This window comes from Camelus bactrianus, chromosome 33 (genome assembly GCF_048773025.1).
Source record: "Camelus bactrianus isolate YW-2024 breed Bactrian camel chromosome 33, ASM4877302v1, whole genome shotgun sequence".
Classification (NCBI taxonomy): domain Eukaryota; kingdom Metazoa; phylum Chordata; class Mammalia; order Artiodactyla; family Camelidae; genus Camelus; species Camelus bactrianus.
In genome coordinates, this window is record NC_133571.1 from 17,453,358 (window position 1) to 17,471,034 (window position 17,677).

At 55.9% G+C, this 17,677-nt stretch overlaps 1 protein-coding gene and 1 long non-coding RNA gene across 15 annotated transcripts in view; one reads left to right on the top strand and one right to left on the bottom strand.

The window, feature by feature from the left end:
* The window catches only part of GRAMD1B (GRAM domain containing 1B), a 151,803-nt gene that overhangs the window by 108,360 nt on the left and 25,766 nt on the right, over positions 1 to 17,677 (top strand). For 9 of the 11 annotated variants that reach the window (XM_045504516.2, XM_010967224.3, XM_074357062.1 and 6 more), the window contains 2 exons: positions 3,992 to 4,202; positions 10,552 to 10,572. In XM_045504516.2, the coding sequence (XP_045360472.2) occupies positions 3,992 to 4,202; positions 10,552 to 10,572 (232 nt within the window). Of the gene's footprint in view, positions 1 to 3,991; positions 4,203 to 10,551; positions 10,573 to 17,677 lie in introns of those variants that run through there. The other 2 variants (XR_012503840.1, XR_012503839.1) reach the window with 1 other exon arrangement.
* Positions 9,313 to 16,592, bottom strand: LOC141575864 (uncharacterized). Of its 4 annotated transcripts, none has more exons than XR_012503842.1 (3): positions 15,084 to 16,592; positions 14,539 to 14,782; positions 9,313 to 13,885 (listed from the first exon to the last, which is right to left on the bottom strand). It is a non-coding gene; the product is annotated as an uncharacterized LOC141575864 (long non-coding RNA). The 4 variants fall into 4 exon arrangements; XR_012503843.1 differs by having other exon boundaries at positions 9,313 to 13,226; positions 13,719 to 14,782; XR_012503844.1 differs by having other exon boundaries at positions 9,313 to 13,334; positions 13,719 to 14,782.

Sequence of the window (17,677 nt, forward strand, 5' to 3'; positions counted from 1 at the left end):
AGATCCAGATACGAAGCCATGTCACCTTGGCCAGGCACTGACCTCTGCTTCTCAGGTTTCGTGTATGTGAAGTTGAGAGTTGGATATATTAAGTCTAAGATCTGAAAGGGGGGGTCTTAGTCCAGTAGCCCCTCCAGGACCTGTCTTTCTTTTCTTTATGGCAAACCTAAGGTCATTTTTAGCTTTAAAATCCAAAGACTTTGACTGTTATTAATAATGGTGGCAGGATCAGATGAACGGTGTATCATAGAGTTTCTTGGAAAGACTATAGGTTATGAGAGTCTGAAGAATTGGTTTTATTGGCTCACAGGACATCCAGTCCTGTAGGACAATGGAGCGTCTTCTCAAAGAGTTCTAGGAATCTAGCAAGGCTAGGAGTGATTTTGCCGAGTTAGAACTATGGTAGCTCCAAACATTTCTTCTCATAGCGAGGGATCAGAGTAGGGGTGGGGTGGGGAGGATCCCTGGGCTCAGTCTTGAGTGTAAATGTTGGGTGGGAAGGACTAATTAATACTTCACAGATGGGTTGGGAAAATTAAATGAGATCATGCTTAATAACTGCTTGTCACTGTGCCAGAAACGCATGAACATTCATAAACTTTCAGCTATTTTTGTTAACATAAGCAGGTTGGAGGTACGGATCTGGGAGCTGCCGTGTACTGGGGATCGTTAAAGCCCTGGGCATGAAGACCTGTTCACTCCAGACATTAGCTGAGCTCATATGACTTACAGAGCTTCGGGCTGAGCGGTGCGGGAGGGGCGAGGGGTGTGCCCCCCGGGAGTGCGTAGGTCTTTACCACCAGGCAAGATGTGTTAAGTCCTTTGGTCAGTTCAGTGGTGGGGATTTAGAAATGCTTTTTGGAGAAAGTAGGCTTTTGAGATGGGCCTTCAAGGATGAGCGGGACTCCAGTAGGTAGATGTGAGGGAGGGAAGGAGGGGGCTCTTCATGCACGGGCAGTGAGTGCTCAGGAAGCCAGGAAGGAGGGGTGGGGCTAGGACCCGGGACCCTTTCAACGAGTACACGGAGGAAGTGTTGAGATCTAGACAGGTGTCTAGTTAGGTTCAGTACAGAACCTGGAGTTCCACTCTTAGGATTTGGGACTTCAATATGAATGCTCGTAGCGGGCAGAAAGATTATATCAGACTTTTATTGGGAAAGATTGAAGGAAAAGGTGTGAATGAGTAAGAAAGAGGAAGGGAAATGGAGGAGACCACTTAGAAAGCTCCTGGAAAAGCCCCGGCCCGAGGCCTTGAGGACCAGAGCTAGGGCTCTGGGGGTGGGAGGGCAGGAGGGGTTCAGGAGCATTAGGGAAATGGAATTGGGTGGGATTCAGTGACTCACTTAGTGTGGGGTGAGATGGGAGAGACGGGTTCGCAGCCTGGGAGACTGGGAGATGAAGGTGCCTGTGAGGGTGGGCAGCAGTGGGAGGAGCTTGGGAGGAAAGGTGACAAGCTTAGATTTGAATCTCAGGTGCTGGTGAGACACCTCTTTGGAGGCAGTGTCACGTCGGCAGCAGGTTGCTGGGCTGCAGCTGACAAATGTGATCAGAGCCAGAAGCAGGTGGAGGAGCCCTCCGATTCGAGGCATAGTCAAAGTCATAGAAAACAGGAAGTGGTTGGGGCGGTGTAGGACTCACCTTTGGGGAAGGGCTAAATTTTAGGTGGAAGAGCAGGAAGGGAGCCAGGTGCTGAGACAGGAAGAGGAATAGAAGAGAGAGGTGTGTGTCATCAGGGAGAAGAGGAGATCTTGAAGAACGACACAGATGATGAACAGCCTTAAAGTGCAGAAATTAAAGTGGCAAATGATAGTATAAGTTGTTTGTCAACTGACGTCTTGAAAGCAGAATTTTCGGGATCCTTGGGTGACATGGAGGGTCAGCTGATGTGGGGTCACTAAGGGAGGAGGACATCTCATGGACACGTCTGAGATTCATGTGGTTTTGGATCGTTGGAGTGAGTTTCCTCCAGGTTGGAATTTTTTGCCTATCCCTTGCTTGCATCCTTCCTCTCCAGCCAGTTATCAGCAGGGATTCAGATATCCTTTGAAGGATAAAGGGACCACCTTTCTGTTCCTGGGTCTAGAATCACCCTCTGTGAGGATGTCCCCCTCTCAGGAAAAGACAGGAGCCCAGCTGTGTGTTCATGTGGTCTGAGCTGGGTATGTGCTGGGTGCCATCCACACTCTAGCTCTGCTCTGAGCAAACTAGCTGAGGTTCAGGGCGGGGTTCCCAACTGTTCTTCCGGCAAAGTGATCCCTGGAGTGCTTGGCAGTGGGTTGAAATTGGCCGGAGAGAATGGGGGCTCCCCCAAGGCTCCCTGGAGGATGGGTCTGAGGACCTACTCACTGCTGTTCTAGGTCTGGGCTTTTCCAGCTGAGGAAAAGGAACAGAGTTTCCTTTCTCCAGGGCTTGTAGCAGTGGATGAGTTTAGAAGTCCGAGGATAAGGATGTTGGGGGTGGAGTGAGAACTTAAAGAGCCTCTTTTTCTAAATCACAGTTGTTGTTGGTATTATCACGGAATTTGAGGATAAAGCAAAACATTGGGCCTTACGTGTCCCCATTCGACCCCTGGTCACCTCTGTCTTCCCTTTTCTCAGGTCTCCTTTTGTTCCTTTTCTCTCTCAGTTTCCTTCCAAAAGTGAGAGCCCCGCTGCTGCCCTCCTCCCGCACGTGCTGGTTTGGGCCTTTGGGCTCCTTCCTTTTCTCTCTGCCCAGGATCCTTAGGTGGGAGGTTCTGCTGAAAGGGGCATGGTTTTCATTGCAAATGGGTCCAGTGGGACACCTGAGGTTGCAGCTGGGTCTTCATGCAAGTGGCCGCGTTCCCCACCCTGCACTCTGCTTGCTTAGGAAAAGCTGGGATGAAGCTTCCTGAGAGTTTCCTGGGGCCCTGACGGGCTCTGACGGGCTCGGCCTCGGATCCAGCTGCGCCCAAAGCCTGACCCAGCTCTCTGATGGCTGAGTGCGTGAGAGGCCGCTGGGCGTGTCATCCCCTCCCTTGTGCTTTCTCAGCTTTCCAGTGTCACACGTGCTTTCCTTCCCATTTCCCGCCTCTGTCCTCTCTGAGGAAAGCAAACACCTGTTAGAGCTTAACTGCATTTAATTTTCCTCTCCTCTTCCTTTCTTCATCTCTTCTATCCCATTAAGAACACAAGCTAAATATTCATACAGTCTGTAAGCCTTGGTGTAAGGGGATTTGGGTCTGTGGGATGTCCCGAGTACGTGCCAGGAAGGAGCTTTAGGGAGGGGAGTATGACACGTGAGACCTGCTGTGTTCATTTTTACCCTGGGCAAGGGCGGCAGGAACCAGCGCGGCTTACATGGAAATGGAATGGTGTGAATTACAAGTCAGAGGACCCAGATTTTGCTTCTCAGCCCTCTGTGATCAGAGGACACTTGGTTCTCTGCCGTGCATTAGTCTTCATTTTAAAAACAGGAATTAGGGCTCTTGCCATTACTCCCTTGGTGGAATGATTTAAGGACCCAGTGAAATAATATAAATACGGATACTTTGGAAAGTGGGATTCTTTTTGTTATTTTCATGGGAAAATCTTTCCAAAACAAAATGTAGGAGCTGTGTTTGCAGCATGTATAAAACGAGCTGACAGTATTGATATGATCTCTAATGAGTCAGCTCTTAAATTCCATCTTTCCTGGACAGTTCTTGGCATATACTGGGAGAGGTCTAGAAATATTTGATCGATGGACACAGTGATGGATGGATGGATGGATGGATAACGTCTAATTGCCCTACTTACCCCTCCCCATTGCTATTTCCATTTCACATGGGCACCACCGCCCTCTCCTGGCTAGCAGTGGTATTTCGGTGCAGTAAGTCCATAGCTGGGCCCTTTTCTCCCTATTTCTCCCCAGCCCCTAACCTTGGCTCCCTGAGCTGGCTCCTTGGGACCCGTCTTTGGCCTTCAATCACTGACTGCTTGTCTCTCCTCCTCCTCCTGTTTCCACCCCCTCCCTCTCTCCATCTGCCTCTGCAGCACTGCCAGTAACTCCAACCGCAGCACGCCGGCCTGCTCCCCCATCCTCCGGAAGCGGTCTCGCTCGCCCACCCCACAGAACGTGGACGGAGACACAATGGTGGAGAAGGGCTCAGATCACTCGTCGGACAAGTCCCCGTCCACACCGGAGCAGGGTGTGCAGCGCAGCTGCTCCTCACAGTCCGGCCGTAGTGGTGGCAAAAATTCCAAGGTGAGCCAGACCCCACCTGGGACTCTGTCCTTGCTTGTTAGCTGGCTGCAGGGAAGCTGGTTTGGGGGGGTTGGCGAGGTAGAAGACCCCTTCATCCAGAGATGATTGACTGGCCTAGGGTCCCAGAGATAGTCTTTATTTAGTGAGGCGAGGGTGGGGCAGGCAGGAGAGACCCTAGTTAAATTGTACATTCTCAGCTAAGCACTCAGAGAGGGTCCCGGGAGCTGGTGCAGTGATTCCACAGGGACCGGTATCTCCCTTTAGGGGCTTGGGAGCCTCACGTGCCTTGAGATTTGGAGGAGGGAAGCTCTGGGGGTCGGGAGGGATCATCTGTTTAGCACCGCACCCTTTTGCAGATTGGGGTAGAAGGGAACATTACTTGGGACAGCTGTCGTGCGGGGAAGGGAATCCTCAAGGAAGGTTGCAGAATGCTGTTTTAACCTCCACCCGGGCCGTCACCCTGCCTTACTTTTGGTAATAACCCACTTGATACTCATCTGGCCAGGAGGACGGTGACAGGGCTCTCCACCCCTCCCAGGTGTGTCAGCATCACCACCCGAGCACTGGGCCTTTGCCTAAGGAGGGGATAAAATAAGCCCCAGGGGGCCTGGGCTACTTGTGGTTCCCAGAGGTTTTGTTCTCCCCCTCCTTAATCCTTTGGGAAGAAGGGGATGTCTTTGCCTAGATGCTCCCTCTAAAAGCTTCTCTTTCCCGCTGGACTCACAGGCCCTGGAGAAGGGGGGCCCCGGGAGGCTTGGGAGCTGGCTTCCCACCTGAATTTGTCTTTTGATTTCTTGTTCTTCCTCTTCTTCCCCACCATTTCCCAAATACCTTCTTTGCATGCATGGTCTTAGTCTCACAAGCGCCTCTCAAAAGTAAGCCATCTTTTGTCTCTGTCTTCGGTCTCCCCTTGGGTGTTGAATTGTTTGTAGTGCTCGGCACCCCTCCCTCTGCCCCCGCCCCTTTTGGCCCGTGTGTCCTGCTTGGTCCCTTTCCCAGAAGGGCCGGCCCCACTGCCCCTGGCAGGCTGGCTGAAGTCACGCAGGGCCCATTTCCACTGCACCCGGGGTCGAAGAACAGACCCACCCCACCCCCACCCCCGTGTCTGCCTGCTCCCCAAACACTGCCTCTACCTAGAATCTCCTCCCTCCTTACATGGTGCCGTCTAGAAGCAGAGTCCTGCCAAGGCTTAGTTTCCTTCCTTTGGGGGAGGGGAGCCCCCAAATCTGGCCAGGCTGCAGGTCCTGATACCTCCGTACACCTGCTCTGCTGAGTGACTCCTGGTTCCCTGGAGGGTTGGCTCCCTCCCGAGTTCCCTGGTGCAGCACAGTGGCCCGGGAGCCCTACCCTGCCACTCCTCCTATCTGCCTGCCCTGCGAGTCGCTCAGCCTGACTGCCCCTTCCACTTCCACCCCCTGTCCAGCCTGGGGCTCAAGGTGTTCTGAGGCTCCTGGATCATGGTCAGAGGGGAACTTGGCTCCAGGGGGGGGTGGTGCCAGCCGATGGAAGTTGGTGGGCATTTATAGTAGCCCCTGCCAGGCCCGCAGAGATGCAACCAGGCCAGGGAGCCGCTTCCAGAGTCTGCCCATGACGCCAGGATTTCAGAGGCCTGCGGAGAATTTGGAGGGAGTGGGGGCGGTGAATAGCAGGTATTTGGGGACGGCAGGTCTCAGGAAATAGTGCCCTCGGGAAGGGGTTAGTGCAGGAAGGCTGAGGCTGGCTTAACAGCAGTCTCAAGCCTCTCAGTGTTCTGGGGAGGAGGACGGGGAGCAGCTGCTCCCGTTCCTGGGGGACGAGCAAGGGTTACAGGGCTAATCCTAATCCTCCAGTCTGTGACCTTCAGGCCGAAAGCTCATCTTAGCTCTGAGGACTTTCAGTGACTGTTGCTGGCTGTGGGCAGGGGAGGATGCTGCCTGACTGAGGAAGCCCCCAGGAGCCCCCTGCGGGTTCAAGGGGGTTGGCAGGAGCAGGCCGTCTGGGGATGAGATTTTAAGATGACCTCTGTCGGCCCCTCCTGAGTGCCTCCCCAAGCATCTGGCTGGGGTGGGGGCAGCTGTTTCTGGACAGGGGGGTCCAGTTACTCCATTTCTCTGCCTCTTCCCTCAGCGTCTGCACACTACCATCCCAAGGTCAAGCTGTGATCTTCCTTACCTCTTCCCCTGTGCCCAGCAAGGCTCCAGCAAGCAGAGCAGTACTTATCTGTGGTCCTTAGTCACTACTTACCGAGTACCTCTTTTGCTCAAGTGATGGGTTGAGGGGAGAATCCAATAGTGAGGATTTTTTTAAAAACTCTTAAGTGGTAGATCTTCTTTAAGAAGTGCGTATGAACCAGGTTCCTGCCCCCAGGCAGCCTGTAGTCTGGGAAGGGAGATAAGAGACAGCTTATCCACAAACCAACCCCGACCCTGAGGACCACAGGGTGCTCCGTGAATTCAGAGGCGGGAGAGCGCATGTCTGAGTCAGGGAGTGCACATTTCAGGGAGCAGGTGCAGGGAGCCAGGCCGGAACTCCGAGAGGGATTGTTGGGGGCAATGTGTGGGGTTAGGAAGGGACCGAGAGCTGAGCGTGAACGGGAGTGAATCTCTGCCCCTTTCCTAAGGAGCGAAAGCAGGAGGTGGCTGACGGACCAGGTTTTCTTTCCCTGTGAAGAGCCTGGTGAGGCAGGGCCTGTCCCTATCCGCTGCAAACTGAGTTCCCCAGCTTTGGAGAGCCGCCTCCCGGCCCCATCCCCTCCCCGGTGGTGACCATCGTCACCACCACCACAGCAGTTAAAAAGGACTGCCTCGTGGTGGGAGGGCGCCCCATAGCCCAGTGGGAAGTGGTTGGTTGGGATTTGTGGGTGCGGGACACAGACCAGAAAGGACACATGCGAACCAGTATAGGAGTTAGGTTCTCCGTCGGTCAGGGCCTGGAGCAGAGAGGGAGGGGAGCTGCAGGGGTGAGGGGAGAGGCGAGGAGGCGGCGCTTCTGTGGTGGGGTCACCTCCTCCTCCACTGGAAGATTTTCTCAGGTTGACCAGACATACCCACAGCAAGGGATGTGGTAGTCAGAGCTATTGTCACTGTGATCACAGCCAGGCCACCTCGCTCCCTGTCTCCAGTGCACCTCGTAGAGGAGGTGACGTATATTTTTCAGACAAGCTGGAGAGTGTTCCCACTTTTCTCTGGAGCCAGGCCTCATGGTGTCTGTCGTCCCTTCTCCTGGGGTTGGAGTGGGTACCAGTAAGTCCCACTCCTCTGACTCTGTAACTACACTGCCGAGGCTGACCCGTGCGAGGGCAGCTCTGCCAGAGCCCTGGGCTAGACCGCAAGGCCTATTTCTGCTTCCCGGCCCCCTTGGTTGTGCCCGCGCCCGGCTTCCGCTCTGTGGTGCCGGCTGGCGGCCGCCAGAGGGAGCCCCGGCCGTTTGCTGCTCCGCCAGCTCCTGATCTGGGCGCGGTGCGGTGCCCCGCAGCCCAGGCAGGTCTTCGCCCCGTGCCTTGTGCCTCCCAGCGCTGGATGTGCATTGCCGCCCGGCTCTGTGGCTCTGCCATGCCTTTTCTTTGACTTTTTCCGTTTTTCAATCCTAATTTTTGTGGTTTTCTTTCCAGTATGACAGACTTAAGCTGATCAAAGTAAGAAATTGTTTTTTTCCCCCTAACTCCTAGCTGTAGTGAGCCTCCGTCCCCTCCTCTGCCCCTATCCCCCATCTTCCAGACTCCCCGGCCTCTGCACTGGAGAGACAGATGTGTAAGGAACTTGACTGCTTCCAGGGCCTTGGAATCCCCTGGGCGTTTGCTCCTCAGACCTCTCGTAGGCACCTAGAAACCTGCTCTGCTAAGCCCTGTCCCCGCAGCTCTGTCTTCGGGCAGTTTTCCTGACTCCCTCGTCCTCTTTGGCCACATCCACTTATAACCCATCAAAAAACCCTCACCCCACTCCCTCGTTCTGTTTCTTCCTTACTTTTGGTCCTCTCTGCACAGGAGGGTGTTTCCAGACTGATTCAGAAGGGCCCTGCGTCTGTGTGGCAGTTCATGAGAAGAGTCCCTCTCCTCCTTCTGTTTACCTGGGCAGGAGGGAGCGTCTGAGCAGGAGTAACAGTAAAGGACCTTGGGTCCCCCCACCAGGCCCAAGTTCCTGCTGCCCCTTTCCTCCTCGGAAGGCCTGGAGAGGGGGGTGTCTGATGACCTGGTTTGAGTTTGATGAAATGCCGGCAAACTCAGGCATAGGCTGAGGCTAGCAGCTGTAGTGTGTACCTTCCCACTAGTGAGAGATATATTTTCAAGGATAGCTGTACACCCTCATGCCATGTGATCTCAGAATCAGGACCCAGGAAGGTAAGATGTCCCAGGATATAGATAAAGTCACATGCAGCCTCCTTGCCCCGTCCACTCTCCTCCAAAATGACTGGAGGCTGAATTTTCAGGTCCTGGATTTCCATGTGGCCATGGCTCCCTTAATGATGAAATAGTTAATTTTGAATATTTGGATTTAGCCCCTTTACCTGCTAAGACCTCTGGATTGGAGGAAGACATGAGGCTATAGGGGGAATACGTGACTTCTGGACAGGGCTGTGGTGACAGCCTTTGTTGGGAAATGATCAAGGAGAGCATCTTGCAGGGGGATTGAGAAGCCTGCCTTACCATCTGCCCCTGACCCCCAGCCATATTGCGGCCCCTGAGGTAGGGTGTGAGGAGGAAACAGCCACCAGGGCCATCCCGTCCTCTGCTGACCTGTTTCCTCTTCAGAGTGAAGGTGAAGGTCTCAAGAGAGTTCTGGGGGGTTGGGAGAGCCAGCAAGGAGGGAGATCACGTGACCAGGCTTTTGTCCCTGCACACACACTCACCCTCTGCCCACCAGACACACACACAGCAGACATCCTGCCTTCTTCCTTTATGGATCTGGGCCCCTTAAGACCAGGTAGATGGGATAAAGGTTACTAATTGTGCCCAGGATCCACGCTTTGCCTATACAGACATACCTCGGAGACCCTGCGGCTGGGCTCCAGACCACCACGATAAAGCAAATATCACAATAAAGTGAGTCACGGGAGTTTTTTTGACTTCCCAGCGCATATAAAAATTATGTTTACACTCTGCTGTAGTCTATTGAGTATACAATAGCACTATGTCTAAAAAAGCAATGTACATTTAATTAAACTACAATTAAAAAATAAAACTTAAAATCAACTGAAACCAATGCAGATGGGAAAATGGCATCAATAGACTTGCGTGACGCAGGACGACCACAAACTTTCAATTTGCAAAAAATGCAGTACCGTGAAGGGCAATGAAAGGCGGCATGCCTGTAGTTGAGATGTGGACTTGCAGGCAAAGCTTGCCTCTACCCAGTGATTCTCTACCTGAATTACACCCTTGACAAGCTTTTTTAGACTGAAAATACCCTAGCCTCAGTCTACACAATCTCAACCTATTGGACCAGCACCTCAAGGGATGGGGCCTAGGCAGGCGTGCATGTGTGTGTGCGTGAATGCGTGTGTGTGTATCTGTTTCTGTCTGCCTATCTCTCTGTCTGTCTTCCAAGTAGGATGTGCATAGAAGACTCCTGGCCGTAGAGATTGGCTGCAGACCAGGCACAATCGTAGCCATCCCTCCTCTTCCCCTACAAACTTTTCCGTTGCTGTGAAGATGAGTGACCTTTGCCCAGAGATGGGAATGGAGAGTACCTGAAATCTGCAGTTGGGGTGGACGCTGGGTTTGTTGCTATTGAATCACAGCACCGTGAAGTCGGGAAAGACGTTTAGCAATTATGTCCTTCCCCCTTCCTCCCAACACAGAGCCCCCACCGCGCCCCAGCCGTTTTCTCGTAGCCCATCAGCCAGTTGGACAGAAGGAGGGATTTACTCAGTTGCTGGCTGAGAACAGTTGGAGGGAAGTTTCCAGGCATTCCCCTTTCTCCTGACACCAAGGGTCCCATCCTGCCTTCCAGACAGGCTGACTTGGGGTGGAAGGCTGCGTTGGTCTCCGTCGGTACTTTGCTTCTGATCAGGGCCCATGGGGGACTGGGTCTTGGATGCCTCAGCGCATCCCTCACCCCCATCAGAACCTTGCGATGGGGTCCGACTCCCTTCCAGCTGAGCTCTAGCTGGTGCTGCCGCTGCCTGCCACCCCCACTGCGGTGGGGCTTCCAGCATGGACCGCTCCCTGGGCCTCCTTTCGGGAGCTGTCTTGAGAAAGGAGGACCCCCGCCCCCGAGCAGCAACGTGGGAAGCATTCAGCTGCCTTGGGATTCCTCCTCCCTGCCCGCCCCCTGCTGTCTGTGTAACTCCCCGCCGGAGCCAGGAGTGCCCTGGCCATTCCCACCGTCTCTTCCCTGACTAACATTGCTTCTCTTTTATTTTGTTCTTTCAGAAAAGCCAGAGTTGGTATAATGTAAGTATCCCTTTTTTCTTCTCGTTGGGTCTGTGAGAAGCAGGTGTGGGATGGGCGTGGTCAGGGGAGTGGAGGCGTGGGGGTGGGGGCAGCTTGGCTTCCCTGTGGGCTTGAGGCAACTGAGGGGTCTAGAAAGGTGGGCTTTGTCCCCTGACCAGACCTCTCAGAGACCAGACACGATGGACAGGACTGCTGGGGAGGGAGGGAGGGAGGGTTCGATTCCTGGAGACCAAGTAAGGATGGCCCACCTTCTCCTGGACTCCTGGACAAGGCTTCTCCAGCCCCCAGAGGAGATGGGTCCTGGGAGGTGTCCCCAGGCTGACAGAGCTCTGGGACAGGGACAGTGCCAGGGCTTGACCTCAGGGCCAAGGTCTCCTTCCCTTAACCAAGACAGTTCTGGGGAAAAGCAGAAAGCTTTCCCATTAGTAGAAAGGCTGTCTCAGGTGATGGAATCTGACTTCAGCCTCAGAGTCGCCTCAGTAGCCCCAGGAGCACGCTTCTCCTGGAAGACGTCCACTTCTACGGGGGCTGTGACAATGCAGCCTGGGGTCGTCCCTGGGGAGCCCCTGCCAGGCGCTCACACCCAGAAGCCAAGTGTGGAGTAAAGCAGTCCCTGCGAAGGCCACATCCTGTTGGTCACAGAGCCGGGGTTGCACGATGTTGAACTTGTCCCCTGAAAGCAGCTGGCCGAAGTCTGTCGTGCTCCACCCTCTGGGGCTGCGCAGTGGACAGGCCGCTGGTTTGCAGCTGGGGCCTGGTCTCAGGTCACTGTCTCTCACCCCCAAGCCTGCTGCTCCCTGTGCTTGTCCCTGATGGGCACGCGGGTGCCTCCCCCGCTCCTCGAACACCGGCCCCGCTGCAGCAGGTGTCATCGGCTTGGGGAAAGTGTGGGAGAAAGCGTGGGAGAAGACGTTGAGGACACTCCAGCGAAGGGGAGGGGGTGGGGTGAGGCTGGGTTTAGTGTAGGAACTTGGGTCAGAATCACTGGGGGGGCCTGTCTTCCCACATGGCTCAGCGATCCCCCAAAGTCAAGCACGCGCCAGTCAGCCCTGTGGCTTCCGACCTGATGCTCATGGGGCCACCTATCCCTGGGTGGGCCCAGTAGATTGACGGATCCCAGCCTTGGCCCCACTCGGCACGAACAAGGCAGAGGTTGTGGGCTTTGCTTATAGGGGCAGAGTTGAGGGCTAAGGGGGCCCGCATGGAGGGGAAGCCAGACTTCAGCCCCCAGCCCTCCCCCTTGGACCTGCCATGGTCTTCACTGGCCTCAAAGCCTCCCCGGGGCCAAAAGCTGACGTCTGTGAGGAGAGAGGCGCTCCTTCTAAGTGTGCAGGGGGGGCAGTGGGGAGAGGAGGGGTGGAGGGCTGCTTTCCTGGGAGCGAGTGGGGCGTCCGGCGTCCTTTCTCTCGCGAAACCTTCCACCCTTCCGAGGGGTATTGTCGAATTAGTGCCTCCGAGGGGAACAGGAAACACGTGGCTGCAGACCCAGGTGACATTAAAAGAGCAGATTTGGACGAGCGAGTCCTCACCCTTGCGGCTGGTCTCTGCCCTCTCCCCCACACCTGTTCTCTTTTCTTTCCTCTTTCCAGCAGCCTTTTCTGCTCCATCTCACTTTTCCTTTTCTCGAATCCTTCCCTACCCTTCCCTCTCGGACTCCCCTGTTTTCCTTTCTCCACCTCTGTTTGCCTCTCCTTTCTGACTTCTCCGTTCTCCTGGCTGGCTTTCCCTTTCTCTCTGATTCTCTCTCCCATCTCTCCCACCCTTTCACCTCTGATTTCTCCCTCAGTCCCACACACGAGGACCGGTGTCTGAGCTCTCAGCAGAACAACAGGCTAGAAATAGATACTGCTGCTCGGCTGGAAGAGGGGGGCCAGCTGCCGCGTGGGGCCCGGAGGTCAGGGGTTCTGATGACAGATGAGGGAGAGATGGCAGCAGGCCTGGCCGGAGCCCTGCTTCCTGACTGATTCCACCTGTGGCTGGAGACGTGCTGGAGCAGTCCACCCTCACTGGCTTCGTTAATCTCTTTGAAAAATCGTCCTCCTGACCACACCCATTGCCCAGGCCTTTCCTGCCTCTTACCCTCAATTAATACTGGACTGTCTTCCTTCACCCGCTACCTGTCACCCCAGATAAATTACAGAAGCACTGACTCTCCACCCAACACAGATCATGAGCTCACAGAGGCCAAGTGCACCAGGGGCTCAGCTGAGCAGTGTTGAGTGATTCCCTCCCGGCCTCCTGCTCCCACACTGGAGGTTCTTCTGGAGACTCAGCGAGACCAGAGAGGGGGCCCTTCTACAGATGTCTTCCTCCTCCATTCGGGGCTGCCAGGCACACTGGCCCCTGGGGTCTGCCCTCCGCCCCCTGGGTGCTGCCTTCTTCCTGGTCCTGCCAAACTTCCTGTGGATGTGGACGTCCTAGCTTGGGGCTGGGTGTGGGCAGGACAGAACGGTGTGGGGGAGGGGGTAGAAATGGCAGGTGGACATTGGGAGGAAGAGGCAGAAACTGGGCAGTTGGTGCGACGCTGAGAGGTGGCACAAGACCTCCCACCGGCCTGAGCCATAGACGTCAGGAGCTGTGTCCAGCGCATCTTTCCAGTTTTTCTTCAAGTGTTTTCACATCCAGAGGGTCATCGGCCACCGTAGTGGGTAGAGCTGTAGATAGGCTAGCTTTAGGCAACACTGGGAACCCCCTTCCAAGTAAAACCCTGCTCTCTTCCTGAGCCCCGTGCCCTGGCTCTGGACTGGTCCACTCCTGGGTGTCTGTGGAGGAAGCAAGATGCTCCCTGTTCCACATGACAGGCGTCACCCCCATGTCTGCCCCCTCTGATGTGCAGCGTATGGAGCTGTGGGCGACCTGAGTGTGGCTGTGCTCCTGGGCCCAATGCCTAGCCCGATCCCCCATGACCTGGGGGGCTCCCCAGAGCCCCCCAGGTCTGCACACACCGTGCGGTGTCCCCACCCAAGCGCACTGTGCGTGGGTCAGTGCTCGTGTGCAGAGGCCCCGTCAGGAAACTTCAGTTCAGCTCCCCACTCCCCAGCACTGCCCCCCAGTAGTCCGTTCATGGTTTTTCTGGTGGCCCCGACCCTGCCCTTGTTGCTTTGACCCGGTTTTCTGTTTTCCCCTGGTCTGCTCTGTCCTCCTACCTTTCCTTTGTGTTGCCCTGAGTTGGCTGGACTCTGACCATCAGGAAGGATGCCCTGTCTCTCCTCCTCAGCTCTGCCGACAGCCCTCTTTCTGATCTCTCCCCCGACACGAGTGGTAGCTGTCCATCTGCTCTGCTGCCTGAGGCTCCGTCTTTGCACTGGAAGCCCTTCAGATAAGCGAGGGCTTTGTCGTCGCTGCCCTCTGGCCAGATTCGGGGGTGGGGTGGTGAGCGCAGACTCACTGGCTGTTGCAGGAAGCCCTCAGGCCTGCTGGAGTAGCCTGGGTCTGGTACGAGAAGCCACCCAGCACCTCCTGCCCCTCGCCAGCCTCCTCCTCTCTTCTGCCTTTTACTTTTACCTCGTTATCCAGGGAGGAACTGATACCATGGTGACAACCCACCCTAGCCTCTATAAAGAGTGGGTCCCACGGATGGGGGTGACTGGACCCCAAGGACCTGTGGAAAGGCTGAGGGGAGAGCCTCTGGTCTCCAGCCAGGAATATTCAGGTCAAGAGTGGGGTTTGAAGGCCGGGCCGTCTGCGCTGCCCTGAGTCCTTCCCAGGCCTGATCCCATTGCCTCCCCGTGAGCACCCCTTCAACCACCCCAGTTTTGTCAGCCAAGGCCCCCAGCTTGGGTAAGCAGAGAAGGGAGCGCTGGGGGTGGGAGGGGTGCAGTCCGCCGCCGCCCCCTCCCCCCGCCGAAGATGGGCTCACTAGGCGCATTGGGCTGGGGAGGGGTCTTGCATCTCGGGTGAAGCCAGCAGGCGCAGGAGTCTCCCCGATGCTCCAGGTGGGCAAAGGTGCTTCCCCACTTGCCTCACCTCTTTTCTGGGCATCAGTTGTCTCCATGGCCACCCAGGGAAGGAGAACTTCTGAAGTCAGAGGATGGGAGCCAGACCCTGGCGGTTGCCGTGAGACTTCAGGGCCAAAGTCGCCTTCCGGTCCAGGTTGGGAATGCTGGCTGTCCGATGGAGAGGAGGGGTGGCGCAGGTCCTGTGGGATCACCAGGCAGCTCGGACAGGCATAGGATTGAGCAGGAGGACGAAGCTTTGTAGGAGTGAAATTCTGTTGATGGGGCAGGGAAGAAAGTGGGGTGAGTGCTGAGAGGCACCCCGGTGACCTTGGCAGCACAGGCCTTTTTTTCTGGGGACTGACTGTTTCCTCTACCTTTGTCTGTCTCCCCTCTGTCTCCCCAACAACCATCCTGAACTTTCTCCGGAGTGGCCCCTTCTCCAGGTGAGACCACTCGCAACCCCTCTCCTCTCTGTCTCTGTTAACACCTTCGCCGACCCCCCTCGGTCCTCCCTTTCCTGGGTCACCTCCCCGGTCTGCATTGCCCCTCATCCCACATCTGGCTCCTCCCTACCCAGATCTGGTTGAAAGTCCAGGGTTTCCCTTGAGGGTCTTAATTGGTTTCTTCCTGGTTGAGATCAATACTCCACCGAAATCCAGCTGTTTTTCTGCCGGGCTCTGCACTCTCCCTCCTGCTACTCAACCCAGGGAGCGGGTACCACTTGGTCCCAGCTCCCAGTGTTTGCCATCCGGTTAATGTTTAGCCCGGGGCCAATTCCCTCTCCCCGGGCTGGAAGCTGCCTGCTGCCCTACCCAGCTGGGAGGGGGCGGGGGCACAGTAGACAGAGGCTAAGCACACTGGGACTCGTCTCCCAGGCCTTATCTTTCTGGGTGTGTACTGCCCCTGCCTCACCCCGTTGGAGCCCAAACAGTCATCCCTTCATCTGGCCGGATCGATACTTAAATGTTTCCGGGGAATTCTTGTGATGATTCAGTCTCCATGGGTCCTGGTACCACCTCGGTCGTGGGGTCTGTTGTGGCCCAGGAAAGAGACATTTGGGTCACCCTGGAAAATGGAATTACTGAGCCTCCTACCACACTGCTGGTGATGGGGCTGGTGCAGGCAGGGCAGAGGGGAGCTCAGATACGTGGTTTGGAGAGCGTTGGCAGGGACGGGGGACCTAGAAGTCATGCCTATAGAATTGGGGATCTCTGTGAGTGTGCGCACACAAGATGCGTGTGACTAGTGACAGATTTAGAGGTGCACAAGGAGTGCGTTCATTTGGTAAATAGTTTTTGAGCAGCTTATATTTGAAACACACGATGCCGGGTGCTGGAGAGCACGGTCCTCTGGAGTAGCTACCCTGCAGGAGACGGTGGGCGGAGGCGGTGGCTGCATCCGGGCGTGTACATGGAGAGAGGGAGACGGGAGTTTGCAGGAGGACTCAGGCTCCTCCTCTACTTCTTCCAGCACTGTTTGCCTGGGAGACCCCAGGTTCCTCTGAATCAGAATCTTTGGATTTGGGAGCCAAGAATCGACATTTTTAATACGTTTGTTGCACCATTTTTAAGTACAGTAAGGTTCGAGTGTTACTGCATCAGATAACAGATTCCCAGGACAAAGGCACTGTTCTCCATCGTGTGCAGCTTGGAGACCCTCCTGGCGAGGTGGGCGTAGCTGGAGAGGGCGAGGGAGGTGCTTCTCAAAGGTCTCTCAATCCAGTCTTCCCAGCCCCAGTGCCGTCTGACCTCTGTCCCCAGCTTCTCTGTTTGGAGCCCTTCTTCCCCCCATCGGCCTGGCTCACTTTCCTCTCCCAGACGTCTCAGCTTCCCTGCAGTTTAGCTGTCACCTTTTAACCTGGGCCAAATTCTCTGCTTTTAGCATCACAACTTGGTCCTCCAGGTCTGAGCAGCTGGAAATCCTCTTGGCCTTTATCCTCCTCCTGCTAGTGCTGGAGGCAGGTCAGCGTCACTAGAAAGGAAGGAGGCACCTCCGACAGACCTTGGAGCTGTTGACCTCATCTTCTCCCCACCAGCACATCTGAAATGGGCTGAATTAAACTGCCAGGTCTCCTGCTGCTGCTACAGAGAAGTTGGTAGATGGATGGGTCAGTAAGGGGGAGAGTGTGTGTCTCCAAGAAGTCCCTGGCTATTTTAAATCTCAAATTTCAGATTTCATCATAACAGCCGTGCCCCTGGCACCTCCTTCCCTCCCCTCCGCTCCCCCACTCAGAGTCCTGGCCAGCTACTTTCCATTGCAGGAAACATCTGCTGGGGAGGCCAGGCTAGGCCGGGGGTTACTGGAGGACGTTGGCCAGTACCATCACCCAGATCCTGTAACTTGAAGCATGTGTCAGGCCCCAGCCCTTCCCGCCCACCCGCCCTGCCTCCCGCCTCCCTCCTGCCACGGGCAACTCTAACAAAGAAGTTGTTTGCTGGTCAGCTGAGAGGAGCCCGGTCTGGGAGGAAAGGGGTGTGTGTAGGGGTGGGGGTGGGAGCAGGCCCTGGTGCCACAGCCAGCGGTGGCCGCTCTGCCCGAGTGAGGACCATGAGTCATAGCAACCAGTGCCCGCCCAGAGAAGTGATTGCACATTGAACGGGCCGCCTTATGGGACAGGCCAGACGGAGCTGGGGAGTTCGGTGTTCACCCTCCCTGGAGTTTCAGACCAACTCTGAGCTGCTGTGCTGGCTGTGAGTAACCGGAGGGCGGACCTCTGGACCTGGCCGTGGTGGTCCTGAGGGTGTGGAGCCCTCAGCCAGCCTGGTACACCTGTCCTCTCGTCTGAATCCTGGCCACAGCCAGCCTCTGCAGTGGCTGCCCACACTGACCGCGAGGACGGGCTTTGTCACCCCTCTCTGGGTCACCCTCAGCCCGAAGACCAGCCACATTGGGAGCCAAGTGGGACGAAGCAGAACCTGGCCATGGGAGACTGGCCGGCCAGCCTGTCCCAAGAACCATGCTGAGCACGTCCTCCCACTGGTGAGGGATTGCCGGGAACCAGCTCTAGGCGAGGAAAGGAGGCCAGTGAGGGCCACGTAGACCCTGTGCTGAGAAGCCAGGGGCCACCCATCTGCGTTTAGCCTGGGCAAGACCGACTCTTTTCATCCTGTGTGGACAGTAGGGAATCGGAGTTCGAGGGGCTGGGTTCCCCTAGGAAGTGGAGCGTA